Raw genomic sequence first — 24,370 nt, forward strand, 5'->3', positions numbered from 1 at the left:
ATAGAGATGTTTAGTAAATATAATTCACATGCAGAGGAGATCACTCTGTGCTTGCAGAGCTGTTCATGGTCGGGTTGAGCAAACCTCACACTGTGGTTTTGCAAGCCTTTCCTCTTTTTGCGCTGGGCAGAGGGTTCTGTGACCACGACGCTGTGTCTCATACTACATTGGCTTCCTCCTCAGGCAAGGACGAGAATCGAAAGACGGAGCTGGTCTGAACAGCTATGTGCCTTTTGCCCTTGTAAAAAGGGGAGATATTTCAGCCATGAGATCCTAAAGGTAGAGAAATTTCCTGGAAGAGAAGACCCAACAAAAAGTCTATTATCTGCCTGTAGACGGTTGACCTCCATCCTGGAAGAAATGCCTCGCGATATACCCATCACCAGCATACCCAGCATCATACTGCTCCTGGCAATGTTGGGTAAGTAGACTTTACATTCCTCATGCCCAACCTGATGCCCTAGGGCAGTGATGGTGAACCTTGGCACCTCAGATTTTTTGGAACTACATTTCCCATGACGCTCATGCCCTCTGTACGTAGTTCCAAAACATCTGGGGTGCCAAGGTCCGCCATCACTGCCCTGGGGCCTCATGCGGCCCTTTGGTATTTGAGATGTGGCCCTCAGACCTCAGCAGTCTGTAGTGGGAGCATTGATTAGGGCACATGTGTCAAACACAAGGCCGGTGGGCCGAATCTGGCCCTCCAGGCCCTCACACCTTTCCTGCAGCTGCAGAAGAGCTCTAGCCCCCCTCTTGTCCTCCCCAGACCTTGTCCTTTCTGCTTTCTAGCAATGCCTCCAGCTTCTTCCCAGCAGCAGCTCAATGTAAGGGGGTGCACTGTGATGTAAGGGGGTGCACTGTGATGTAAGGGGGTGCACTGTGATGTAAGGGGGTGCACTGTGATGTTAGGGATAGTGGGGGACTCAACTTCTGATGGTGGGGAGGCTCTTCACGTCTTATGCAAGGTTAGGGGATGCTCTGGACTTCTAGTCTTACAGATACAAATGGCCCTTTTGAGGGCAGTCATATTGTAGATGCGGCCCGCGATTAAATTGAGGTTGACACCCCTGGATTAGGGGAATAGCATTGATCTCTACTAGCCGCGTATAACATGTTCCCAGTTCCATATTGTCTTCTGCAGCATCTCCCCACCAACAATGTATCCTGTCCTCACTCTCTGACCCTCATTTTCTCTATAAGGTCTGCAGTCTCTGACAGTCCTCTCAAGTATTGCGTACATTATATAGCCAAAAGTATTGGGACGCCTGCCTTTACATCACATGAACTTTAATGGCATCCCAGTCTTAGTCCGTAGGGTTCAATATTGAGTTGGCTCCGCCCTTTGCAGCTATAACAGCTTCAACTCTTCTGAGAAGGCTGTCCACAAGGTTTAGGAGTGTGTCTATGGGAATGTTTGACCATTCTTCCAGAAGAGCATTTGTGAAGTCAGGCACTGATGTTGGACGAGAAGGCCTGGCTCAAAGTCTCCACTCTAATTCATTCCAAAGGTGTCCTGTCGAGTTGAGGTCAGGACTCTGTGCGGGCCAGTCAAGTTCCTCCACCCCAAACTTGCTCATCCACATTATATTGCCAAAAGTATTGAGCCACCCCTCCAAATCATTTGATGGAGGGAGGATTAGGGTCAGGGGTTGGGCTTGGCCCTTTAGTTCCAGTGAAGGGAACTCTTAAGGCGTCAGCATACCAAGACAGTTTGGACATTTTCATGCTCCCAACTTTGTGGGTACAGTTTGGGGATGGCCCCTTCCTATTCCAACATGACTGCACACAAAGCAAGGTCCATAAAGACATGGATGAGCGAGCGAGTTTTGCATAGGTGGGAACTGAGCCTTATTATTATTATTATCATACCTAACATTATTAATAATACTAATAATAATAGTAATACCAACAACATTAATATTAATAACAATAATAATAATAATAAATTATTATTATTGTTGTTATAAATAATATTAATAGTTTTATTACATAATAATAATAGTAATAGTAATAATAATAATAATAACAACAACATCAACAATATTATTAATAATATTAATATTATTATTATTATTTTATTAAAGATTATTATTAATAATAATAATAATGATAATGATAATGATAATAATAATAATAATAATACTAATAATATTAAATAATAATAATTATTATTATTTTCTGATACATTATTAGGTCTGGTTCACATTAGAGAGATGCGATTTTTATAAGATTTCAGGTGCGATTATGTAGCATCAGATGCAATTTTACCCTGCTGCGCTTTTGTAATGTGATTTTATGCCTTGGCAGCTGCGTAATGCTTACTGCTGTCTACTACTACTAGCACTACTTTGCCTGGGAAGTTTCTGTGCATTTTTTATTGATGTTTATGGTGCCAAAATTACCCTGGAATAGCAAAAAAGTATTACAGGAACCTTTCTAAAATCACACCATGCTGAGTTGCATTGATGTGAACAGGCACTATTGTAAACAATGTTGTTTTCTATTCACATGCAATTCTATGCAGCTCAAGTTGCATCTAAAGTTGCACTAGTGTGAACCTGGGCCTCTTTTATTATTATTAATTTTATTAGGAGCACCTAGTACAAATCTTCATCTTGCTTAAAAAATATATTTTAAATATTTTTGATTATTTATTGATTTCTTTTTCCTATTTAATAAATATTTTAAAGAAATCACTAAGCAAGATGGATGTTGGTACTAGGTCATTCCAAGACCAATCATCAATCAGTGACTGTATGTGCAGTGTGTATACACCAGATATTTATTTCTTTATTTACTTATATTATATTATATAATAATTATTATTACCTTTTAAAATGGGTGTGCAGTGTATACAACAGACATTTATTTATTTATTTATTTATTTTCTTGTATCATTTATGATACAACACAAACACACATATATGTGTGCGTGTAACATACTGTATATATATATATATATATATATATATATATATATATACACACACAACAGATATATATTTATTCTTATTTATTTTTATTTTATTTTTTTTTATTATTTATGATACACATATATATATGTAACAGATATATATTTATTTTTATTTTTTATTTTATTTTCTTGTATTATTCATGATACACACACAAACACACACATATATGTGTGTGTGTAACATACTGTATATATATATATATATATATATATATATATATATATGTGTAACAGATGTATATTTATTTTTATTTTTTATTTTATTTTCTTGTATTATTCATGATACACACACAAACACACACATATATGTGTGCGTGTAACATACTGTATATATATATATATATATATATATATATATATATATACACACACAACAGATATATATTTATTCTTATTTATTTTTATTTTTTATTTTTTTTATTATTTATGATACACATATATATATATATGTAACAGATATATATTTATTTTTATTTTTTATTTTATTTTCTTGTATTATTCATGATACACACACAAACACACACATATATGTGTGTGTGTAACATACTGTATATATATATATATATATATATATATATATATATATATATATATATATATATATATATATATATATATATATATATGTGTAACAGATGTATATTTATTTTTATTTTTTATTTTATTTTCTTGTATTATTCATGATACACACACAAACACACACATATATGTGTGTGTGTAACATACTGTATATATATATATATATATATATATATATACACACACACAACAGATATATATTTATTCTTATTTATTTTTATTTTATTTTATTTTTTTTATTATTTATGATACACACATATATGTGTGCGTGTGATAAAAAAAATATTACACATTGTCTATATAGATATACATAAATATAATATATATATATATATATATATATATATATATATATATATATATATATATATAGATATATATATCTATATATATCTATCTATCTATCTATCTATCTATATATATATATATATATATATATATATATATATAAAATGCAAGCAGTTGCTCTACAGTTAGCTCACTTCGGCTTATCCTTTATAGACCAGAGCAATTGATCCTGTGGGCTTGTTTATGCAGCAGTAACTTTGTCATAAGTTCATAGGATAGGATAAGAGCCGGTTCACACTGGGGCGACTTGTCAGGCAACCTGGTCGCCTGACAAGTCGCCGCGGGTCGCCTGCCATAGATTAGCACAGGACCCGTTCTAATAGGAGCGACACAAGTCACTCCGACTTAGAAAAAGGGTCCTGAGCTTCTTTGGGGAGACCTGGAGCGACCAGCATTGACTTCAATAATATTAAGTCCGTGCCGGCTACTCCGAGGTCGCGGTGCGAGCTGCGCACCGCGACTTCACAGGTCGCCCCGGCAAGTCGGGTCGCTGCTATGTGAACCGGCAATAACAAAGTAGTGCATAAATTTTGGTTAAGGAGACAAGCATTTCTTTTTTTCTTTACAACAAATGAACTTGAAATGAAAAATGCAAAAAAAAAACAAAAAAAAGTAAGTATTAGCTAAAGGAAGAAGGGGAGGAATAAGTTAATTAGGGCTGCTTAGGGTTACCTAAGGGTTATCAGAAGCACATTTTATTTAAAAACATTTTATTTTACTTGCAAGGTTTCGTTCACTGATATCATGTGCAGATCACGGTTTGCTTTGATCTACATATTATAAAAATAGTAAATACAATGACACAATGTGTTGATTCATTTTAAGTCACATGGTTGAAAATAAAGATCCATATCTATGTGTAAAGCTTTGCTCAGTGTCATTCACATTTTGTTTTCTTTGTAAGGTTCTCTGTATACAGTTTCCATGTGCCTGACTGCTTTATTACATATATTTGAAAATCACAGGAAAATAAAAAATGAACAGTTACTAGTGTAGAACGCTGTAAATATCAATAGATAATAATAATAATAATAATAATAATAATAATAATAATAATAATAATAATAATAATAATAATAATAATAAATAATAATAATAATAATAATAATAAATAATAATAAATAATAATAATAATAATAATAAATAGTTTGACAATGATGTCAACAGTCTGCTGCAGGCAGGAAGACGCATTTTCCCAGTCCCCCCCCCCCCCCTCCTGCAAAGTGGTCAGGCTGCAACATTGTATCTTTGTAGCAAGTCACAAGGTGAGAGGCTGCAGCAGGAGCTGATCTGTGTCAAACATTTGTGAACACAATAGAGAACTGCACAGGCTTCCTTGAGACAGCGTCTCAGTATTATAAGGAAACTATATGTCAAGAAATTTGAGCTTTTTACTGAAAGAGGAAGTTTCCAACTGGTTTAGATTTTGCAAGGCATAAAATAAATATCACAACCTTCAGGAAGATGAGTTCCCTAAGATTGAGAAGAGACGATTCTGCTTTTTGCAAGGGGGCATGGTTATCAGAATCCTCTTTTTTTTTTGCACCATATCCGCCGCCATTTCCTTTGTTGTTGTTTGCTGTAAGTGAGTCAGTGCGAGTGTGTTCTCCTTTTCAATCCTGCTCATGGAATGAGTCTGTATGCACAAAATACACTGCTCAAAAAAAATTAAAGGAATACTTTTTAATCAGAGTACAGCATCAAGTCAACTAAACTCCTGGGATATTGATCTGGTCAGTTAAGTAGGAGAGGGGGTTGTTAATCAGTTTCAGCTGCTTTGGTGTTAATGAAATTAACAACTGGTGCACTAGATGGGCAACAATGAGGCAACCTCCAAAACAGGAATGGTTTTACAGGTGGAGGCCACTGACCTTTTTTTCCTACTCCTCTTTTCTGACTGTTTTTCACTAGCTTTGCATTTGGCTATGGTCAGTGTCACTACTGGTAGCATGAGGGGATACCTGGACCCTATAGAGGTTGCACGCTGATCTCTGCATTGAAAGGGGGCAAGCTGGTCTCTGCATTGAAGGGGGCAAGATGGTCTCTGCATTGAAGGGGGCACGATGATCTCTGCATTGAAGGGGGCACGATGATCTCTGCATTGAAGGGGCAAGCTGGTCTCTGCATTGAAGGGGGCACAATGATCTCTGCATTGAAAGGGGGCACGCTGATCTCTGCATTGAAGGGGGCATGCTGGGCTCTGCATTGAAAGGGGGCAAGCTGATATCTGCATTGAAAGGGGGCACAATGATCTCTGCATTGAAGGGGGCACGATGATCTCTGCATTGAAGGGGGCAAGCTGGTCTCTGCATTGAAAGGGGCACGATGATCTCTGCATTGAAGGGGGCATGATGATCTCTGCATTGAAGGGGCAAGCTGGTCTCTGCATTGAAGGGGGCACGATGATCTCTGCATTGAAAGGGGGCACACTGTTCACTGTGCATTGAAGAGGGGCATGCTGGTCACTGTTTTGAAGGGGGCACGCTGGTCACTGTGCATTGAAAGGGGGCACACTGGTCATTCTGCATTGAAAGGGGGCACGCTGGTCACTGTGCATTGAAAGGGGGCACACTGGTCATTCTGCATTGAAAGGGGGCACGCTGGTCACTGTGCATTGAAAGGGGGCACACCGGTCATTCTGCATTGAAAGGGGGCACGCTAGTCACTGTGCATTGAAAGGGGGCACGCTGGTCACTCTGCATTGAAGGGGGCACACTATACCTTGATTTCTGAAGGCCCCTTTCACACTTTTGTGACCACAAAGTCACGCATTTTTTTTACACCGTTTTTTTGCCGCAAAGCAATGCCTATTACATTTTTCTGTTTGCGCCCCCCCCAAAAAAAAAAATTTTGAGCACCAGCTGCCACTGGTGCCATTGCCAGAAGGTTTGCCGTGTCTCCCAGCACAGTCTCAAGAGCATGGAGGAGATTCCAGGAGACAGGCAGTTACTCTAGGAGAGCTGGACAGGGCAGCAGAAAGTCCCTAAAGTGATTGTAAAGTTTTTTTCTTTTGTTAAAATAACAAACATGTTATACTTCCCTCCTCTGTGCAGTTGTTTTGCACAGAGCAGCCCGGATCCTCCTCTTCTCAGGTCCCTCGTTGCTGCTCCTGGCTCCTCCCTCCTGTTGAGTGCCCCCACAGCAAGCAGTTTGCTATAGGGGCACCCGAGCCAAGCTGCAGCTCCATGTGTCCATTCAGACACAGAGCTGCCATTCAGCCCAGCACCCTCTCTCTCCTGATTGGCTAACTGACTTTGATTGACAGCCACTGGAGCCAATGGCACCGCAGCTGTGTCTTAACCAATCAGGAGAGAGAGTCCTGGGCGAGCCCCTACCGAGCTGTCCAAGCTTCCCCCAACCACCCCCTGCTGGCCAGGTTGGGAACCTGGATTTAGCCCGTGAGTAGAAAGTACCTGGAGCGAAGCTTCAACCTGGAATGGGGGTCAGGAGGAGGCCAGGAAGAGGTAGAGTGGGAGGGGAGCCGAGTTTTCTGCACCATGGGGTCCCAGTTTGTACTTGCCTTCTGGGCCGAAAGTTGCTAGTCAGCCCCTGCACATTACCCAGTCCATACCAGCATAGGTCCTAACACATTACCCAGTCCATACCAGTATAGATCCTAACACATTACCCAGTCTGTATCAGTATAGATCCTAACACATTACCCAGTCCATACCAGTATAGATCCTAACACATTACCCAGTCCATACCAGTATAGATCCTAACACATTACCCAGTCCATACCAGTATAGATCCTAACACATTACCCAGTCCGTATCAGTATAGATCCTAACACATTACCCAGTCCGTATCAGTATAGATATGCAGCATGAGATTTTTCCCCATTGAAATCTGAAGTGTTTTCAAAGCGTTCCTTTCATTTTTTTGAGCAGTGTATATATGGAGATATCTGGATGATGGATGCAGCCACAGGCATCATCCAGATACCTTTTTTCAGCCAGCGATTCCCTACAACGTAAAAGCTATCATAGCGGCTTATTAGCTACTGGATTTCTTTTATAAGCAGCGGGAGGGAAACCCCCCCCACCCCCCACACCGCCCATCAGCTCCTCCCTGGGCTCTCCAGTGCAATCAAGAAGCCTGAGATCTGATCCGGTAGTGTCGCCGGTTTACCACAGAGCTGGCCAAGGATCGGATGGTCCCCAACCACCTCTTTGACCCTGGGAGGCTGGAAGCGATGTCATGAATGTCACTTCCGGGTCTGGAAGATGTGAACACTGCTATTTTTTCCCCTAGAAAGCAGAGATCAATGTTTACTTTTTGATCTCATGCTTTCCAGGGTAGAGGAGATATCTCTGGGATCCAATAAACCCCAGATCTCTCCTTAAAAAGGACCTGTCATGCCTATTTCTTTGACAAGGGATGTTTACATAGAAGCATAGCATAGTGACATCAGAAAAAGACTGAGTAGTCCATCAAGTCTGCCAATTTTTTTTTTATTTCTTTATTTTTTTTATTTTTTCATTAACTTTATTGTTTGAGTATAGATCTACTGTATGTTTGTTGAAAGAATGTTTAAAGCCATTTACTGTTGACTGTCTCCCCACCTCTGCTGGTAGTCTTTCACATTTCTTGTGATAGAAATAAAAGTGATAAAAAAAATAAATGAAAGGGACAGTGTAAAAAAATAAAATAAAATAAATAATATATATATATATATATATATATATATATATATATATATATATATATATATATATATATATATACATATATATACATATATATAAATATATATACATATACATATATTATATATAATAATATTAATAAATTAATAATAATATATATATATATATATATATATATATATATATATATATATATATATATAATATATATATATATATATAATATTAATAAAAATAATATATATTTATATATATATATATATATATATATATATATATATATATATATATATATATATATATTTTTTTAGCACCCCTGTCCCCTTGTGCTCACATGCAGAAGCAAACTCATACGTAGGTTGTGCCCACACATGTAAACAGTGTTTGCACCACACATATGAGATATCGTCACAAACAAGTGAGAGCAATAATTCTAGCACTAGACTTCCTCTGTAAGGGTCCTTTCACATGAACGATCTGATTGATCCGCCTGTCAGTTTTTTAGGCGGATCTGATCGGATCCTCCATGCATCCCTATGGGGCAGCAGATGTCCGCTGACACCCGCTGCCATCCGCATCCGATCCTGTCTGTGAAATCCGATCGGATGGAAACCCTATTTTCCATCCGTCCAGGGGATCGGATGGGATCGGATGAGAGCGGACAGGCGGTCCGTTCTCATCCGATTCCCCCATAGAGATGCATGGGGCTCTGACACCTCCCTCTCCGCACACAGAGTGGAGAGGGAGCTGTCACCTTTCTGCTCAGCGGGGTTCTGTGTATCGATCCCCCGCTGAGCAGCACGGATCTGCCTATGGATGCGGACCGTGTGAAAGAAGCCTTACTCTATTATTATTATTATTAAGGATTTCTATAGCGCCAGCAATTTATGCAGCGCTTTACAATAATAGAGGGAGACAGTACATATACAATACAATAAAATACAAGAGGATTTAGAGGGCCCTGCTCAGAAGAGCTTACAATCTAAACTGGTAACACATTTTTTGCATTGCCTATGGAGATTTTTAAGTACTGTAGTTTGGCGCAATTTCACAAGCGTGCGCAACTTTAAAGCATGACATGTTTGGTATCTATTTACTTAGCGTAACATTATCTTTTAGATTTTTTTAGATTTAGATTGACAAAAAAGGGTTAAATATTGTGTTTATGTGCATTGAAATTGATTAAAGTGTATTTTTTCCCAAAAATTTGCGTTTGAAAAATCTCTGCAGAAATACCGTGTGACATAACAAAATACAAAGATTGCCATTCTATTCTCTACAGTCTCTGCTAAAAAAACATATACAGGTGCATGTCATAAAATTAGAATATCATCAACAATTTAATTTATTTTAGTAATTCAATTCAAAAAGTGAAACTCAAAAAGTGGAACATGTGACAACACTGAAGAAATGAGACTTTGCTACAATGTAAAGTAGTGAGTGTACAGCTTGTATAACAGTGTAAATTTGCTGTCCCCTCAAAATAACTCAACACACAGCCATTAACCACTTAAGCCCCGGAAGATTTTACCCCCTTCCTGACCAGGGGGTATTTTGCGATTCGGCACTGCGTGACTTTAACGGACAATTGCGCGGTCGTGCGACGCTGTACCTAAACGAATTTGACGTCCTTTTTTTCCCACAAACAGAGCTTTCTTTTGGTGGTATTTGATCACCTGTGCGATTTTTTGATCACGCGCTATAAACAAAAAACGGGTGTTAATTTTTCAAAAATAACAATATTTTTCACATTTTTTTATATGAAATTCCCCCCCAAAAAAAAGTAAAAATCAAAATTTTTTAAAATTTTCGGCCAATTTGTTTTATGCTACCTATGTTTGGTAAAAAAAATCGCAAAAAGCGTATTTTGATTGGTTTGCGCAAAAGTTATCACGTTTACTAACAAAGGGAAAGATTTTTGTCATTTTTGTTGTTTTTTTTTTTAACGCGTAATGGCGGCGATCTGCGATTTTTTTGGCGGTACTGCGACATTGGGGCGGACAGATCGGACCCTTGACTGACATTTGTGACACTTTTGGGGTTACCAGTGACATTTCTACAGTAATCAGTGCTATACATATGCACTGTTACTGTAAAAATACACTGGTTGTGAAGGGGTTAACTTTATTTGGAAGGGAGGGGCTGTGTGTATCCCTAGGGGCGTGCTTTCTACTGTGATTGGCCGTGGCTTGAGCTGTAAGGACACTGATCAACGGATCTACATACTAGATCCGTTTTATCAGTGTCTTTACAGCGAAGAGAATGACAGGTGGCTTGTTTACACAAGCTGCCTGACATTCTCCCTCTCCCCCGCCGATCGCCGAGTGACCGGCGGACATCGGGTCCGCTGGTCACACGCGCGGGGGGGTCCGTGACCACGCGGGAGCGGGAGCGTGCCTCCGGGGGCGCGCGCTCGCTCCCTAGACCCTCACAAGCTAGTGACGTAGCCCTACGTCACTTTGCCTGTGAGGGGCTGACTGCCGACGTAGATCGGCGTTAGGCAGTCGGCAAGTGGTTAATGTCTAAACCGCTGGCAACAAAAGTGAGTACACCCCTAAGTGACAATGTCCAAATTGGGCCCGAAGTGTCAATATTTTGTGTGGCCACCATTATTTTCCAGCACTGACTTAACCCTCTTGGGCATGGAGTTCACCAGAGCTTCACAGGTTGCCACTGGAGTCCTCTTCCCCTCCTCCATGATGACATCACAGAGCTGGTGGATGTTAGAGATCTTGAGCTCCTCCACCTTCCATTTGAGCGCATCATCTTTCCCTCTGCTGACCAGCTTTATGGAGATGCTAATTTTTTTTCCAGCATGACTTGGCACACTGCCAAAACTACCAATACCTGGTCACATGATCATGGGATCACTGTGCTTGATTGGCCAGAAAACTCACCTGACCTAAACCCCATAGACAATCTGTGGGGTATTGTCAAGAGGATGTTGAGAGACACCAGACCCAACAATGCAGATGAGCTGAAGGCCGCTATCAAAGCAACCTGGGCTTCCATAACACCTTAGCAGTGCCACAGGCTGATCGCCTCCATGCCGCGCTGCATTGATCCAGTCATTTATGCAAACAGAGCCTCGACCAAGTATTAAGTGCATACTGTACTGTACATGTACAGACTTTTCTGTATTAAAATCCTTTTTTGCATTGATCTTTTGTAATATTTAAATTTTCTGAAATACTGAATTTTGGGTGTCACTCGCTGTAAGCCTTAATTATCAAGAAAAGAAAGAAATGCTTGAAATCTATCACTCTGTGTGTAACACATCTATATAAAATATAGGAGTTTCACTTTTTGAATTGAATTACTGAAATAAATTACATTTTTGATGATATTCAAATTTTATGAGATGCACTTGTATAATGTTTGGGGGTTCTGGATAATTTTCTAGCAAAAAAATACAGAGTTTTACATGTTGGAGATTAATGTCAGAATTGGGCTCGGCTGAAACTCTGCTAGAGTCATTACAACATTCATTAAAAGCCTGGAGGCTTAGACCACTAATACTCTCATGATTCAGTTTCTAGATTAGCTGACCACAAAGTTCCGGACATTATATACATAAACCTGAGCTCTACAGCGATAGGTTTCCTGCCTGGCCTCTCATGTCATTTAAGCTTCCCTGTACAGTGGTCACGGTTTGTGCAGTTGACACTCAAAACACTCATGAAAGATATTAGCGTATTCCTTGCACATTTCTTATATTTCTTAGGGATGCTACTGGTGAAATCTCTGGGTCTGTACACCTGCTTTTCCCATTATGAGGGGTTCTCATCATCCCAGTGAGTGCTGAGTTCCCGGGTCTGTACACCCGCTGTGCCCATTATGAGGGGCTCCCACCATCCCTGTGCTGAGTTCCCGGGTCTGTACACCTGCTGTGCCCATTATCAAGGGCTCCCACCATCCCTGTGCTGAGTTCCCGGGTCTGTACACCTGCTGTGCCCATTATCAGGGGCTCCCACCATCCCTGTGCTGAGTTCCCGGGTCTGTACACCTGCTGTGCCCATTATCAGGGGCTCCCACCATCCCTGTGCTGAGTTCCTGGGTCTGTACACCTGCTGTGCCCATTATCAGGGGCTCCCACCATCCCTGTGCTGAGTTCCCGGGTCTGTACACCTGCTGTGCCCATTATCAGGGGCTCCCACCATCCCTGTGCTGAGTTCCCGGGTCTGTACACCTGCTGTGCCCATTATCAGGGGCTCCCACCATCCCTGTGCTGAGTTCCCGGGTCTGTACACCTGCTGTGCCTATTATCAGGGGCTCCCACCATCCCTGTGCTGAGTTCCCGGGTCTGTACACCTGCTGTGCCCATTATGAGGGGCTCCCACCATCCCTGTGCTGAGTTCCTGGGTCTGTACACCTGCTGTGCCCATTATGAGGGGCTCCCACCATCCCTGTGCTGAGTTCCTGGGTCTGTACACCTGCTGTGCCCATTATCAGGGGCTCCCACCATCCCTGTGCTGAGTTCCCGGGTCTGTACACCTGCTGTGCCCATTATCAGGGGCTCCCACCATCCCTGTGCTGAGTTCCCGGGTCTGTACACCTGCTGTGCCCATTATGAGGGGCTTCCACCATCCCTGTGCTGAGTTACTGGGTCTGTAGACCTGCTGTGCCCATTATGAGGAGCTTTTACCATCCCTGTGTTGTGTTCCCAGGATTGCACACTTGCTGTGTCAATTATGAGGGGCTTTTACCATCCATGTGCTGAATTTCCAGGCTTGAACATCTAATGTGCCCTTATGTAGTTCTTCCACCATCCCTGCTCTGAGTTCTATGCTTTGCCCTCCTACTGTACCAATTATGAGAGTCTCCCACCATCCCTGCTAAGTTCCTGGGTTTGCACATCTGGTGTGATCATTATGAGGGCCTCCCACAATCCCTGTCCTTACTTCCTAGGTTTGCACACCTTTACACATTATGAGGGGCTCAAGCCATCTCTACACAGCGTTCCCAGGTCTGCAGACCAGCTGTGTCCATCATGAGGGGTTCCCACCATCCCTGTGCTAGGTCCTCGGGTCTGTACACCTGTTGTGCCCTTGTGAGGTGTTCCCACCATCCATGTGCTGAGTTCTTGGGTCTGTACACCTGCTGGGAACATTCAGAGGGGTTCCTGCCATCCTTGCGCTGAGTTCCCGGGTCCATACACCTGCTATGCCCATTATGAGAAGTTCCCACCATCCCTGTGCTGAGTTCCCGGGTCTGTACACCTGCTGTGCCCATTATGAGGGGTTCCCACCATCCTTGTGTTAAGTTTCCAGGTCTGTACACCTGCTCTGCCCATTATGAGGGGTTTCCACTATCCATTTGCTGATTTCTTGGGTCTGTACACCTGCTGTGCCCATTATGAGGGGTTCCCACCATCCATGTGCTGAATTACTGGGTCTGTACATCTGCTGGGCTCATTATGATGGAGGATGCCATAGGAAGCACTTGGAAACACAGAGGTGGGCAGGAACACTAAACTCTCAAGTGAACAGAAACAGAATTGGGAATTACAGCAGGACGATCTCACTGTTGGAATATCCAAGACACATAAGCATGCAAAGGGCTGACTCAGCACACCAGGCTTTAACTATAGCTAAAATATCACTTTTTTGGTGGATTGACCCTTTGATATGCCAAAACAAAGGTTACATCAGACAAAAACATCTGTATGAATATGGATTTTTCCAATTTGTTTACTTTTATGTTTTCTTTCATTTACAGGTTTTGCTGTTGGACAGAATGGTAAGACCCCCTCTCAAATCTGCACTATTTATTATGTTTTACCAAACTGATAGTAACATAAATGCTGATCCGTAAAATGTCTATGCAATGCAAAAACAATTAAATTAAAATTCTAATTAACAAAATGAAATAAAAAAATCTAGTTAAGTAAAAAGCACACTTTCTAATCACCTCATCGAATGTGATTTACAAAATTGCAAAAATACATTTTAAAATTATTTTAAATAAAATATAACCATGAAACAAAAATATAACTCTGTAAAGTCTCTAATCCAGCTATTCTCAACCGGGGTTCCATGGAACTTTAGCGTTCCTTCAGAGGTTGCCAGGGGTTCTCGGAGCTGTGGCTCAATTTTATGGTGACTGCATAGTTTCAGAACAAAGGGCAGTTTATAGAAGGTTTTTATTTTTTTTTATTTTTTATTTTTTTTTACTTTCTTAAAGTGTTGTAATGTTAATTATTATTATTTTTTTTTTAATAACAAACATCTCTATATGTAACTGCTCTTCGAAATGGCCACAAACCTTGTTTTCTTCGGTCCCCCCCACCGGCGCTCCTGGCCCCTCCTCTCTGTCCAGTGCCCCTGTGGGAAGCCGCTTTAAAAGGGGACACTCGAGCATGCTCGCTCCCGAGCCCCACTGTTGCGTCCCAGGACACAGACAGCGGAACTTGGCACTGCCCCTCACTCCCTTGTTCATGGCTTTGATTGACAGCACTGGGAGCCAATTGCAAAGCCAGTGAAACCCGGAAGTTAAGGGGGAGAAGAGCTGCAGATGTGCACGGTGCTGGATTGAATCAGGGTTCAGGTAAGTAAAAGGGGGGGATGCTAATGCCTAAACATATTTTACCTTACTGCAAGTAATGCATTAAAGAAAAAAAATGTTTAGGCTTTAGAAACACTTTAAAGCGGAGTTCCACCCTGGGAACGTTTTTTTAAATAAAAATACCCCCGGGACAGTCAGGGCTAGTACATTCCACAATGGATAGCCTCTGATCTGTCCCGGGTTGCACTTACCTTTTAGAAGAAATACTTACCTTGAAAATGTATTGTCCAGCGCTGCCATCTCAGGTGTGGGCAGCTTGAAGCCAGCGCGATCCTCTTCTGTGTCTTCTTCGGTCCCACAATGCACTGCACCGGCCCCGCCGGCATGCCCAGAAGCTGTTTAGCAAGGTATGACGGCGCCTGCACCGGAACTGACGTCGGGGCCGGTGCAGGCGCATTGATTCCTGGGAGCGATGACGTTCAGCTCCCAGGAATCATTGCAGGCCAGGAAGTGACGAGTCGCCGTGGCCGCCAAGGGGAGGAAGTAAGGTAAGTATATTTTCTTCTAAACGAGGTAAGTAAAAAAAAAAAAAATTGCGATTATCCATTTGTTTTTCAGGTGACCCGGAGCGAGAAGATGGAGGTAAGTATAATTTTAGGGTGGAACTCCGCTTTAATGTTAGTTGTGTCAAATCGATGATTGTTTTTGATCAGGAGGAGAAGGGTGGAAAGTTTCTCTCATATTTCTATCTGAACAATCAATGTATTTTTTACCATGGATGTGATTTCCATATGAAAAATATCGCACAAATTCTAGGCACCAGAGAAACCTGGAATTTAATCAGTTGTGGTCCTTAAGGGGTGGGGGTAAAGGCGAAAAGCCAAAATGCAGATCTAAAGGATGACTTGTAGTGCCCCTGGCAAAAAAAAAAGAGAAGAGTCAGGAAAGCTCTTAGAGTGCTGTGTGTGTCTGTGGTATAATGGTGGACTATAGATAAAGGTAGAATTGGAGAAAATGAAATAGCTTACATTTAGTGAGGTTGGGGTTACCCTGTGAGTGAGACATGCAATCTTCCATTGGTGCCGGTAAAGAAAACCTCTACCTCAATGGAGGTTAAAGCTGGCCGCTCTCCATGCCTCAGGGGTACCGATCCTAGATCCTCTGGGAGGCTGTTAGGCATGCAAGTGAATTACTTGATGGAAAGAGGGAGGTAAAAAAAAAAAACTCAAGGCGCCTCTGCTGTTTCAGATTTTGATTGCAGGGTTTTTTGACCTTCCCCTTTCCAATAAGAGAAACCTGTTTAATATGTCTGAGATTCCATTCAAGTTTCAGGGTAAAAAGAAAGTTTAAATCATGTATAAACTTAAACTGAAATTTTAATTAAGTCTGAAATGAAATAATTAATCAGTTGTGGTCCTTAAAGCGGAGTTCCACCCTAAAATTATACTTACCTCCATCTTCTTGCTCCGGGTCACCTGAAAAACAAATGGATAATCGCAATTTTTTTTTTTTTTTTTTTTTACTTACCTCGTTTCGTTTAGAAGAAAATATACTTACCTTACTTCCTCTTTCTCCCCTCGGCGGCCACGGCGATTCGTCACTTCCTGGCTTGCAATGATTCCTGGGAGCTGAACGTCATCGCTCCCAGGAATCAATGCGCCTGCACCGGCCCCGACGTCAGTTCCGGTTCAGGCGCCGTCATACCTTGCTAAACAGCTTCTGGGCATGCCCAGAAGCTGTGCAGGGATGACGCTGAGGCACCGGAAGTGACGGCGGGGCCGGTGCAGTGCATCGTGGGACCGAAAAAGACGGAAGAGGACGCAAAAGAGGATGGCGCTGGCTTCAAGCTGCCCACACCTGAGATGGCAGCGCTGGACAATACATTTTCAAGGTAAGTATTTCTTCTAAAAGGTAAGTGCAACCCGGGACAGATCAGAGGCTAGCCATTGTGGAATGTACTAGCCCTGACTGTCCCGGGGGTATTTTTATAAAAAAAAACTTTCCCAGGGTGGAACTCCGCTTTAAGGGGCTCTATGCAGGTTAAAGTGGAGTTCCGGGCACAAAATCAATATTTTTTTTTTGTGCCCGTCCGCTTCTACACCTTCACCTGAAAAGGAATTGGATAGTTAGGTTTTTTTTTTTTTATTTACTTACCTTGTAATTGAAGATCGAAGATACTCACCTAGTCTTCACTTCCTCCCTCTGTGCCGTCGTCTCTTCCGGGCTTGCACTGATTCCTGGGAGCTGAACGTTATCGCTCCCAGGAATCAATGCAAAGGCACCGGCCCCGCTCGTCACTTCCGTCTGGGCATGCCCAGAAGCTATGGAGGAATGCGGCGCCGCACCGGAAATGACGAGAGGGGCCGGTGCAGGCGCATTCTGGGAGAAGAAGACGCAGAAGAAGACGCAGAAGAGGACCGCGCCGGCTTCAGCTGCCCACAAGAGAGATGGAAACGCTGTGGAAGAAATTTTATAAGTGAGTATTTCTTCTAAAAGGTAAGTGCGAACCGGGACAGATCAGAGGCTAGCCATTGTGGAATGTACTAGCCCTGACTGTCCCGGGGGTATGTTTGTTGAAAAATTACTTCTGTGCCCGGAACTCCGCTTTAAAGCTGGTCACTCTCCATGCCTCAGGCATCCTGATCATGGATCCTCTGAGAGGCTATTAGGCATGCAAGTGAAATACTTGATGGACAGGGGGAGGTAAAAAAAAAACTTAATGAAACTCAACCGAACGATTCGGCTTCGATTGGGTCTCCGATCATGCAACCTGAAAGTGACGTCATGACGTCCCTTTCAGTTTACTCGGCTGCCAATTGTCCCAAACACAACCTCTGGATTTGACGCTAAGTACGTCCACTCAACTTCTGTGGTTGACCATGGCGAGGCCTGTCCTGAATGGAACCCATCCTGTTACACCGCTGTATGGTCTTGGCCACTGTGCTGCAGCTCAGTTTCAGGGTGCCATGTTGAGCCAGTATGAAAGAATGAGAGCGATAACACCAAATTTAACACACCTGCTCCCCATTCACACCTGAGACCTTGTAACACTAACAAGTCACATGACACCAGGGAGGGAAAATGGCTAATTGGGCCCAATTTGAACATTGTCACTTAGGGGTGTACTCACTTTTGTTGCCTGCGGTTTAGACATTAATGGCTGTGTGTTGAGTTATTTTGAGGGGACAGCAAATTTACACTGTTATACAAGCTGTACACTCACTACTTTACATTGTAGCACAGTGTAATTTCTTCAGTGTTTTCACATGAAAAGGTATAATAAATTATTTACAAAAATGTGAGGGGTGTACTCACTTTTGTGAGATACTGCACGAGTGCATTCTCATTTTTTTTTTTTTTTTTTATAAAATAGTTTTTTTTTAAAACAGAACAACACTATGTGGAGTTCTATTTATTTTTGCATTGCTTGAGGCTACAGTGTAATAGAAGGATGGATAGCAAGTGAATGGAAAAATATATCACTGAAAGCACATCCAGCCTGAACATTTAGTAAGGTCCATTACCTCTGATGAGTTTGTTCATTGAGATGTGGGCAAAGCACAGTTTGTAGTGTTTTTATTTCATGGAAGTGTTGAAGAAAATAAAATGGATACATTTTTGCAACAAGACTGGTTTGTCAAAATAGATTTTTCAACATTGATACATTTTCGTTTGTCGGTTGAAGAGACTTCATTGTTGAAAGATTGGAAAATGAGGAGACTGTACACAGTTAGCGCCGGTTCACATACACGCGACGCTACTTCCCGGGGCGACCTCCGAGATCGCGGTGCGAGCAGCGGGCTGCGACCTCGGAGCGGCCGCCACGGACTTCATAACATTGAAGTCTATGGCAGTCGCCTCCTGGTCGCCCCAAAGAAGCTCCGGACCCTTTTTCTAAGTCGGAGCGACTTGTGTCGCTCCTATTAGAACGGGTCCGCAGCTTCTCTATGGGAGGCGACCTGTGAGGCGACCAGGTCGCCTCACAGGTCGCCTTAGTGTGAACGGGGGCTCATACTGTAAACTTATTTCATGGTTACAATTGTAGAAAATGTTATTTGATCACATTTGGTATAATTATGTGAATACGCTTTGTTTTTATTTTAATAAATATTATTTGGTTAAATAACATCTTTCTGTTGGTTTATAAAATTTTATTTTTGATTAAGCTTTATTTGATCACAAATGGTAACATTTTGTAAATTGTATTAAGTGAGGTGATTAGTGATTGTACTTGTTGTTCAATTTGACCCTTTACCATGTGTTGTAAAAACTAGTAAATGCACACACATTAACACACATAAAATCATATCCAACACTTACATTTCATATTATTAAAAAAAATAATCTCTGAATAAATATTGTTCCCCAAAAATTTTAAAGCAGACCAATACTGAGAAAACTTTGGGTCTGCTATTGCTGACCAACTTCTAAAAATGTCTCCTTTCCTCGTTGTCTTCGTCCTCAATACTTGCAAAGTCTTTGACCCAGAGCAAGCATGAAGCCAATTCAGAAAAAGCTCAGAACTTCTGATATTACTCATTTTTTGGAGTCAGTGACACTTAAAGTTACTTTGGATCAACATGACAGCCTGGCAACTAACATTTTCAATAGAAAAAGCAGTTGCAACATACATATTTTCTCATTATGGGCTGCATTTAATATTTTACGGAATAAAAAACATCTTGTCTTCGGAAAAAAATGAATTCCTATTTTAAAAAGTCTCTTGCAAATTATTTGCTATCCTTTCCTTTCTGTTGCTGTCCTTCTCATGTCCATCTTTAACTTTTTTTATCCTCTCTTTTTTCTTTAATTCCTTTGTTTTCCTTTTTATTTTCTTCCCTTTCTCATTCTTTTGTTTCCTTTTCCTTACTTCTCCCTCCCTTTGTTCCCTTTCTCTATCTTTCTTTCTTTCTTTCTTTCTTTCTTTCTTTCTTTCTTTCTTTCTTTCTTTCTTTCTTTTTTTCTTTCTTTCTTTCTTCCTTTTTTTCTTTCTTTCTTTCTTTCTTTCTTTCTTTCTTTCTTTCTTTCTTTCTTTCTTTCTTTCTTTCTTTCTTTCTTTCTTTCTTTCTTTCTTTCTTTCTTTCTTTCTTTCTTTCTTTCTTTCTTTCTTTCTTTCCCTCCATTCCATATATTCCCTTTCTTTCTATTTTCTTCCTCTCCTCTCCTCCCTTTGTTCCCTTTTTCTTTCTTTCTTTCTTTCTTTCTTTCTTTCTTTCTTTCTTTCTTTCTTTCTTTCTTTCTTTCTTTCTTTCTTTCTTTCTTTCCTTTCCTTTCCTTTCCTTTCCTTTCCTTTCCTTTCCTTTCCTTTCCTTTCCTCTCCTCTCCTCTCCTCTCCTCTCCTCTTTCCCTCTCTATCCGTCCATTCCTTCTTTCCTTCTCTATCTTTCCCTTCCCTTCTCCTCACTCCTTCTCTCTTCTTCCCTTCCCTTCTCCTCTCTCCTTCTCTATCCTTCCATTCCCTTCCCTCCCCCTTTCTCATTCTCTATCCTTTGCTTCCCTTTTCTTCCTTTGCCCACTCTCCTTCTCTATCTTTCCCTTCCCTTTTCTTCCCTCCCCCTCTCTCCTCTATCCTTACCTTCCCTTTTCCCTCTCTTATTCTCTATCCTTCACTTTTCCCTCTCTCCTTCTCTTTCCTTCCCTTCCCCTTTCCCCTCTCTCTCCTTCTGTATCCTTCTCTTCCCTTTGCTTTTCCCTCTCTCTTTCGCTATCCTTGTCTTCCCTTTCCCCTTTCTCCATCTCTATCCTTCCCTTCACTTTTCCCTCTCTCTTTCTCTATCCTTCCCTTACCCTTTCCCTCTCTCCTTCTTTATCCTTTCCTTCCCTTTTCCATCTCTCCTTCTCTATCCTTCCCTTTTCCCTCTCTTCTTCTCTATCCTTCCCTTCCCTTCCCTTTTCCCTCTCTCTTTCTCTTTACTTCCCTTCCCTTTTCCCTCTCTCTTTATCTATCCTTCCCTTCCTTTTTACCTCTTTCCTTCTCTATCCATTTCTTCTCTTCCCTTCTCCTCTCTCCTTCTCCTCCGTTCCCTTCTCCTCTCTCCTTCTCCTCCCTTCCCTTTTCCCTTTTTCCTTCTCTCTCCTTCCTTTCCTTTCCCCCTTCTTTATCTTTCCCTTCTTTTCTCCCCTCTGTCTTTTCCTTCCCTTTCCCCCCCCCCCTCTCTCCTTCTCTATCCTTCCCTTCAAAATTTCACCCAAAATAACTCCTCCATTTTATATTCCTGCGTTGTCTCTGTAGATTGTGGAAATTGCCTGCAACTTGATTCTGGGGCCGTGGTCGGCATTGTCACCTGTGATGTCATCATCACTGTGCTGATCGCTGGTATGGCCTTCTGGGTATCCAACAAGGTACAGAAGAAGAAGTACGATGGTAAGCCATAGAATTTACCCTGATGGCTGGGGGCATTTACATAGTAACATTACTTAGTAACATTGTTAGTCTTGTTGAAAAAAGACACAAGTCCATCTAGTTCAGGGAAGTGCAAACTGTGGCCCTCCAGCTGTTGCAGAACTACAAGTCCCATGAGGCATAGCAAGACTCTGACAGCCACAAGCATGACACCCAGATGCAGAGGCATGATGGGACTTGTAGTTTTGCAACAGCTGGAGGGCCACAGTTTGCATATCCCTGATCTAGTTCAACCAATTTGTATCAAGTGGCTGGAATAAATCACTGACAGTCCAGTGTTTCCAATAAGAGGTGGTAATGGGGGAGAAGACAAAGGCAACTACCATATTAGTTGAGCACCTTAATTCGGTAGGGTAGTCATGTGACTGCACAGCATGTCTGCCATAACAGAGGATTGTGGGAAAATTGGAGAAGAAGCTGCAGTTGTTTAGATGTGTTAGGTTTTTTTTTTTACTAAAATATAAATTATGTCTAAAATGAAATAATCAATGTGTATTTTTCTCATATACCCTCTTTATTCTTCAGCTCAACTGCAGCAGAAAAATGCAACCGAGACCACCGATCACACCTACGAAGTAAGTATTTTCATTCCTCATGGGGTTCAATGTATACAGTGTGAATATAGAATGATTGCAGTGGAACTCCAGCCAAAACTTTTAATGTTACGACTAGCATGGGGAAGGGTGAGAACCTCAGTTGCATTTTTATTGTCTCTGTTTCTGCTGGGGAAATTTACCTTCTCTTCCTTAAAAACGTTAGTGGACAAAGGGGAACGTCATAGAGAAGCCCCATTCCCACCTCAGCGTAGCTTGAAGCTCCAAAATGCTGGAGGAGAAAAAAAAACAATTGTTCTCTTTGGAGATGGTTCATATCTCCACTCTAAGTCGCCTGAAGATAAACGCCTAAAGTTTAAAAACGTTTTTTTTTTGTAGCTCAAATTGGGCAGATTTGTGCATCTTTATTCCCATAAAAAAGAATGGAAATGTGCAATTTGATTTTTTTGCTCATATGAAATAAAAAAAATGGTATAACATATGAATAAATAGATGTAAGATAAATACAAATAACTAAAAATCATCATGAATAAATAAAAAAATAAATGAATAATATATAATAATAAATTAATAATAATTAACCCTTAACCTTGAAAAAATATATTAAATTATTATTATAATTAGTAATATTAATAATAGTAATTATAATGTTAATATAAATGATAAACACACAAACCCAAACAAAAAATACAATAATAATAATATATTATTAATATTATCCTCCTTCCGGCGCTCTGCCCGGGTCTTCTGTCCCACCGGGAGACCCAAACCACCAGCCGGCGTGGCCGCCGGGCCCCCTGATTGGCTCCCCCTCTGGCCAATGAGTGCGCCCCGCTAGCAGTCCTGTGAAGCGAAGTACAGGTACGTCGTTTTGCGGGGCAGAGCCGACCTGCCGCAGTAAAAATGACGGCGGCTGGTCGGCAAGCGGTTAACAAACCGAATCCGATACAAAACATATTTTTCCATTGTGCACATCTCTACTGTATAATACATTGTATAAAGTGATGTTTTTTTCCATTTCTTCTACCAGCACTTGCGTGGACAGCAGATGGATGTCTATACTGACATAAATACAATAAACAATCACAAATAACCACAACCATCACTGTTCTCCGATCAAGACCTTGTCAGTCATCTCCTATCTGCAATTTCCTTTGAAAGACATTAAAGGCACCTTTTAGGCTTATTGGACATGATCTGCTACTGAAAAATAGGTGATGAAGTATCGAAGAACGTTCAGAAGATCGCTACAGACTGCTATATAATATTGCTTATTTCTGGTACTCAAGATGCTTTGTGTCTGAAGACCTTGTAACCAATTCATGTTTCCCTTCTGCGTTATTTGCAAATTGAAAGATGATTACTGGGGATGGTCACAGAAGCTTATTGAGATGTGATCTCCAAATGTTTTATGTTTGTGTCCATATATTGCTTACAAGGTTATAATTTAACTTAAAACTATAACTTAACTTAAAATGTATCTAAACACAAAAACCAAAAATATATAGTGCAGCTTACTGGTACTTAGATATGGTGGCTTTCTGTTTTCAGGCTTTTTTTCTCCTTTTATATTGACCTTGAGATCCAGCCAGTGACAACCCTGATTTCCAGTACAAATTCTTTAGAGAAGCAACATTTTCACCTTGGGCTTATCTTCCGATTGGGCTATCTACACCAGGGGTCTTCAAACTATGGCTCTCCAGTTGTTCAGGAACTACAATTCCCATCATGCCTAGTCATGCCTGTGAATGTCAGACCTTTACAATGCCTCGTGGGATGGGTAGTTCTGCAACAGCTGGAGGGCTGTAGTTTGAGGATCCCTGCTCTACACTGAACAAAATTATAAATGCAACACTTTTGTTTTTTCCCCCATTTTTCATGAGCTGAACTCAAAGATCTAAGACTTTTTCTATTGTGAGGGAATTAGCTCGGTGGTGGGTGTGGATGACCCCTTGGGGGGGTTAGTTACACAGGGAGATAGCCGAGAAGTGGTAGCAAACAACAGTTTGGTTTATTCATGCAATTTTCTTCACCAGACTGCAAGCGTCAAAAACATCCAAAATAAAATAAAACACAAAATAAATCCTTGCCACTGTGGGCGGCTACCTTCTCACACACAGGAACCTATCTAAGGAAGTCTGTCCCCATCCTACTGTTGGGCAGACTTGGCTGATCATACAGCAGACTATCAATAGTCCATTTATTATCTCTTCACATAGAGAATGTCCCTTTTCTCTTCACACATCACATGTTCATTGGACTTTCCTTTCACATAGAAAACGTCCATTGGTTTTTCTTTTCACACTCTTCACATAGAAATAGTTCATTTTCTCACCTTGAGAAGTCTTCACACTTTTTA

The 24,370-nt window shown here is 41.2% G+C and overlaps 1 protein-coding gene across 1 annotated transcript; it reads left to right on the forward strand.

The window, feature by feature from the left end:
* The first annotated feature begins 250 nt into the window (after window positions 1-250).
* TYROBP (transmembrane immune signaling adaptor TYROBP) lies at window positions 251-23,128 on the forward strand. The gene is made up of 5 exons (XM_082273257.1): window positions 251-421; window positions 14,269-14,289; window positions 21,287-21,418; window positions 21,983-22,032; window positions 23,042-23,128. Exons 1-5 carry the CDS (start codon window positions 361-363, stop codon window positions 23,102-23,104), a joined length of 327 nt encoding a protein of 108 aa, XP_082129383.1. The 5' UTR covers window positions 251-360; the 3' UTR covers window positions 23,105-23,128.
* Window positions 23,129-24,370: the final 1,242 nt, after the last annotated feature.

The sequence above is a fragment of the Pelophylax lessonae genome (assembly GCF_965119305.1).
Source record: "Pelophylax lessonae genome assembly, chromosome: 12".
Classification (NCBI taxonomy): Eukaryota; Metazoa; Chordata; class Amphibia; order Anura; family Ranidae; genus Pelophylax; species Pelophylax lessonae.

What these genes read in the sequence shown, in the direction of transcription:
- TYROBP (XM_082273257.1), top strand. Translation starts at nt 361, where the DNA reads ATGCCTCGCGATATACCCATCACCAGCATACCCAGCATCATACTGCTC. An exon ending in ACAGAAGAAGAAGTACGATG is followed by an intron (nt 21,419 to 21,982) that starts GTAAGCCATAGA and finishes TTTATTCTTCAG; the next exon opens with CTCAACTGCAGCAGAAAAAT. An exon ending in CCACCGATCACACCTACGAA is followed by an intron (nt 22,033 to 23,041) that starts GTAAGTATTTTC and finishes TTCTTCTACCAG; the next exon opens with CACTTGCGTGGACAGCAGAT.